This window comes from Homarus americanus, unplaced genomic scaffold (assembly GCF_018991925.1).
Source record: "Homarus americanus isolate GMGI-L3 unplaced genomic scaffold, GMGI_Hamer_2.0 scaffold57563, whole genome shotgun sequence".
NCBI lineage: Eukaryota > Metazoa > Arthropoda > Malacostraca > Decapoda > Nephropidae > Homarus > Homarus americanus.
The window spans coordinates 117,501-121,860 of record NW_024752597.1 but is presented as its reverse complement, the minus strand read 5'-3'; the positions used below and the strand labels follow the sequence as shown (position 1 = coordinate 121,860).

The 4,360-nt window shown below is 42.4% G+C and overlaps 1 protein-coding gene across 1 annotated transcript in view; it reads left to right on the top strand.

Moving 5' to 3' along the window:
• The first annotated feature begins 1,804 nt into the window (after nucleotides 1-1,804).
• LOC121855143 overlaps nucleotides 1,805-4,360 on the top strand; it is a 20,534-nt gene continuing 17,978 nt past the window's right edge. The window contains exon 1 of the mRNA XM_042350011.1: nucleotides 1,805-3,199. Within this exon, the coding sequence (XP_042205945.1) occupies nucleotides 3,102-3,199 (98 nt within the window). The 5' untranslated portion in view covers nucleotides 1,805-3,101. The remainder of the gene's footprint in view (nucleotides 3,200-4,360) is intronic.

The window sequence follows — 4,360 nt, the reverse complement described above, 5'->3', positions numbered from 1 at the left end:
CTACAGCAGACACTAAGAATAATTTCAAATTACTTTTATTAATCACACACACACACACACACACACACACACACACACACACACACACACACACACACACACACACACACACACACACACACACACACACACACACACACACACACACACACACACACACACACACACACACACACACACACACACACACACACACACACACAGTCGTCTCAGCACCCACAACAGCAGCAATATCCTCAGTGGCATTAGGATCGTCTCCAAAACAAATTGACTATCGTTTCTCAGTTGTCAGTGAAAAGCCTTTTGTTTATCGTATCTCTCCAATACAGTCGTAATAATTTGACAAGTGTATAATCTCCCTCGTTGGTAGAATGTTGTTGTAGTTTTTTAGAGGAAATTTATTACGAGTAGATAGTACGTATATTTGTTGAGCGACGTCATGCTTTGATGGCTACCCGAGGATGAACAAACCTGTCATAAACAATCAATCTATCTATCTATCGAGGTGCTCATGAGTAATTAGGTTAAGGACAGGTATGGCCTCAATACCTGTCACAACATGCACTTGTCTACGTTTGACTTACACTCACTGGCGGAGAGACAAATAGGCCACTGACTCACTCTCTTAACTTAGTCACGAGAGAGAGAGAGAGAGAGAGAGAGAGAGAGAGAGAGAGAGAGGGGTAAAAATGAGTTGACAGTCTAATCAAGATGGCATCAGACGCGCTAGAAGACAAGGTGAAAAATGACACAGCAAAACACGCTCGATCACTTTAATTATTCACACACACACAAGGGGCCAATTAACACCCTGGGTAATAAATTTGACCTTAACTTCGTAAGTCCTTCAGTCAGTCAGTCACTAAGCATTGGTATTCATAGAGCTGACAGATGCAGTAAGAAAAAACACGTCAACACAAACACCAAAATATTAATCAGCTGTTTTTGGTGTTTACATTAACCATGTGACCTGCTATTGACATCGATCAGCTGACTGTCGACCCACAGAGTATAAATTCAAAGGGCATCAGTTATTACAAGCAAATTACTGGTTCACACACTCCACGTTGGGTGGTTTAGAGGTGAGGTTAGGTGAGGTGAACGTTATGCACGCACGCACAAACACACACACACACACACACTAAAACATATTAAAAAGTTGCATAACGTTACATCAAGATACAGGTGTAACTATCCCCTTGCTACTCTTAATTACAGGTAAATAAAACAGGTATACGAAAGGTCACTTATCAGGTACACGAAAGGTCACTCAGCTAGATAAAAAAAAGGTTATCGTTAAGACCAGAGATCTTAACTACAGGACAATTTACTCACACCTTGTACAGGTAAATGGACACCGTGATGAATTATAAAAGGGAAATATGATCACATTTCCTTAAGGATGGTTTTTAAGTCAATTGAGATGGATTGTCGCTATTATGGATGATGGATATAATTCTGGGGGCATTAGTGTGCTAAAGTGACAAGGTGGGGTGGTGGTGGTGGTGGTGTGGGAGGGTGAGGGAAGGTGGTGGTGGTGGTGAGAGGGGTGTAAGGTAATGTAGCTATGGTGGTAGTGGTGTGGGAGGGAGGTGTACTGGAAGATAGGGGGGGGGGCGAGAGAGGGCGTATAAGGGAGGATAGTGGTAGTATCAGGCAAGGAGAGGAGGAGGAGAAATGAAAAGGAAAGAGGAGGAGAAAGGAAAAGGAAGGAGGAGGAGGAGGTTAGAGAAAAGTGGGAGGAGTTACACTAGGTACACTACTACTTAGTCTCTCGTCAACAGATAGACAGAGGACAACTAGCTCTCGTGGACACCACACGTACTCACTCACTCTCCCTACCACCAACCACCACCAAGTACAACCATCCTACCAGTTCAAGTTACATCAAAATGGAGCTTGAAACCTAACCAAATCCCACCAAATCTAAACCCAATCCCACCTAACCTAACTCAACCTACATGAGATTCGGCCCTGCACCCCCCCCCCCACTACCACCATTCAGAATTTGATTTAAAGAAACTATCAGAAAAATTAACATAAATAGCATCAGGGTTTTTCTTCCTAATTAACGTGTTTTTCTGTTTAGCCAAGCGGGACTTTTACAGGTATTATCCAATGTTTTCCTGATTACGTCTTGTCGACCCTAGAAGACCTATTTTTGAAGAGATTGTTGAAAATTTAATCTATTTTCTCGGATTCCGTGAAGCTTGGAGACCTATTTTATGTCATAGTGAAACTCGACCTATTTTTTTCTGAGAATTTGGTGAAACTTGAGCCTCTAAGTTAAGGACTTAGTGAAACTTGAGGACTTCTGAAAGAGATAATGAAACCTGGAGCTTTAAAGCCTAAGACTTATTGAAAATTGAGGCCACGGTTTCTAAGACTTGGTGAAAAGGTGACGTAAGAAATTGCTCGTGTGGTGATGACCCTGGGAGTGAAGTGTTGATTTAAGCCTTCGTCAGGAGAAAAAGACACTTGCAATATCAGTAACACCTCTGCAACACCAACAAGATCTCTGCAAAATCGACAAAATCTTTGCAACATCGACAAGATCTTTGCAACATCGACAAAATCTTTGCAACATTATCAAGATATTTGCAACAACAACAAGACCTCTGCAACATCAACTAGATCTCTGCAACATAGACAATATCTTTGCAACATCAACAAGACCTCTGCAACATTATCAAGATCACTGCAATATCAACCGAGCCTCAACAGTAACTCAACCAGTGATTAAGGAGCTTCATTTCAAACCTTAGTCAGGAGAGAACTCTGAAGATAACCTGTACAGACTCGTGAGAAAGCAAACGACTTCATTCAGAGGCTCATCAGAAGACAAGAGGCTCCATTGAGAGTCTCGTCCAATAAGAAGCATTTATCCTAATATTTAAACGTTACTAATTACTGCATTTATTTCCTTAAGATACACACTGGAAAGACCTTAGCTATTGAAGCCCACACACACACACCCTATACAGTAAGTCACCTCGTTCATTAAAACATCGTAATACATTATCTCAACAATACAGAAAACCTCCCTCCCTCCCTCCTTCCTTCCTCTCTCTCTCCCCCCCACACACGGAGGCTTGAGAAGGATGTCGACCAACAGCACAGAGGCTTCCATGCCCCCCGTAGAGGATGTTGAGGCTGCCAAGAAGAAAGCTCAACACTTCGACATGGAGAACTTAATAAGGTAAAGTGTTGTTGGTGTTTCAGTAAATGATACGTGAGGTGAGGTGAGGTGGGGTGGGGTGGGGTGGGGTGGGAGGGTGGGGTGGTGTGGGGTGGGGTGGGGTGGGGTGGGGTGGGGTGGGGTGAGGTGGGGTGGGGTTAGGTTAGTTCAGGTTAGATTAGGTTAATAATCTGTGTGTGTGTCAATCAGGGCTACAGTTGTGGCTATAGGTCAAAAACAATAGTAGTAGAGTGAAGGAAAATTAGGTGATTATTTATTCAGAGTTACTGTATGTCACGTGAGCCTCATTAGTGCCAGGTCCTGTACAGTACTTTTAAATTCCTCAGGGTGAAATTTTCCTCATAACTACCAAGGGAATTTCATTATACCAAACCTAACCTGACCTAAATAATACTGACCTGACTTGACCTGACCTAACCTAAATAATACTGACCTGATCTGACCTAACCTAAACTATCCCGATCTAACCCAACCTAACCAATCCTGCATTAAACTAACCTAAACTATCCTGACGTAATTCCATGCAGCAAAACCTCTCTTTAACGGACTGAAGGATGAGAAAAATCCGTTACAAGGAGGTTTCACTTACCCCAAACTGAGGGGGTGAGGTGTAGGGTGAGGTATGGGGTGTGGGTGGGTGGGTGAGGAGGGGATGTTGTTGGTCCCCTCGCAGGTCGTTTGGTCGTAAAATGGCCAAATTAACCTGTCATTGGGGGTCGTACTTTGTATATAATAGTCAATATATTTGTATTATTTTTGTCTTCATCTGTCTGTCTGTCTGTCTGTCTGTCTTATTGCATTCACCTACAAACACAGATACAAACACACACACCTATACAAACACACACACACACACACACACACACACACACACACGAAAAAAAAACATCCATTCCACTTCATCAAAAACTAAACACGATCCAACGAGGCTCATATTTCTTAATTAAAACAAGTAACATAATCTCTCAGTATTTAGACAGAAGAAACGAGAAAAAAAAATTGGGCTAATATTTGTTTACGATCGTGTGTGATACTCAAGTCAACTCGAGCTCTGGATCTGAAGAGGATGTGTGTGTGTTTGGTCCCGTCCGCTAGACTGGTTATGTCAATGGAGGGGATTATTTTTTTTTTTGACCAGGCTGTGATATCTCCTGTTTGAGA